The following is an 841-nucleotide window of genomic DNA, read 5'->3' on the forward strand; positions in this document are numbered from 1 at the left end:
GCCGCGGGCCTTTGTGCCATCCTGGCCGCCATGCTGGCTGTCAAGTACCTGGGTCCGGGGGCGGCGGGGGGCGCCGCCTGCTCCGAGGGCTGCCCGGAGCGGAAGGCCTTCGCGCGCGCCGCGCGTTTCTTGGCCGCCAACCTGGACGCCAGCATAGACCCATGCCAGGACTTCTACTCCTTCGCGTGCGGCGGCTGGCTGCGGCGCCACGCCATCCCGGACGACAAGCTCACCTACGGCACCATCGCGGCCATCGGCGAGCAGAACGAGGAGCGCCTGCGGCGCTTGCTGGCGAGGCCCGGGGGCGGGCCAGGGGGCGCGGCCCAGCGCAAGGTGCGCGCTTTCTTCCGCTCTTGCCTGGACATGCGGGAAATCGAACGGCTCGGCCCGCGGCCCATGCTCGAGGTCATCGAGGACTGCGGGGGCTGGGACCTGGGCGGCGCGGCGGAGCGCCCGGGGGCGGCGGCTCGCTGGGACCTCAACCGGCTGCTGTACAAGGCGCAGGGCGTGTACAGCGCCGCCGCGCTCTTCTCGCTCACTGTCAGCCTGGATGACAGGAACTCCTCGCGCTACGTCATCCGCGTGAGTGAGCCACCACCCCCCCCAACCCCCCGCCACGGGCACCCCCACAGGCGGCTAGGAACTAGGAGTGCCTCGGCCTGGCACGCCTGCCCCGCGCGCCCTGTGCGCCCGGGACACCGGTGCGGAAGAGGGAGGTTAGGGGAATGGAGGGGAGCGCACACCGGCAGAGCGCGGGAGGAGGGCGCAAGTAATTTCCCTCGAGTAATTGCGGTGTTTAGCGGAGCCGCGGGAGCCGCAATTACTCGAGGGAAATTACTTG

At 71.0% G+C, this 841-nt stretch overlaps 1 protein-coding gene across 1 annotated transcript in view; it reads left to right on the forward strand.

The window, feature by feature from the left end:
* Positions 1-3: 3 nt before the first annotated feature.
* The window catches only part of ECEL1 (endothelin converting enzyme-like 1), a gene marked incomplete at its 5' end in the record, with an annotated part of 7,483 nt that continues 6,645 nt past the window's right edge, over positions 4-841 (forward strand). The window contains one exon of the mRNA XM_010837092.1: positions 4-582. Within this exon, the coding sequence (XP_010835394.1) occupies positions 4-582 (579 nt within the window). The remainder of the gene's footprint in view (positions 583-841) is intronic.

The sequence above is a fragment of the Bison bison genome, unplaced genomic scaffold (genome assembly GCF_000754665.1).
Source record: "Bison bison bison isolate TAMUID 2011002044 unplaced genomic scaffold, Bison_UMD1.0 scf7180017864068, whole genome shotgun sequence".
Classification (NCBI taxonomy): Eukaryota; Metazoa; Chordata; class Mammalia; order Artiodactyla; family Bovidae; genus Bison; species Bison bison.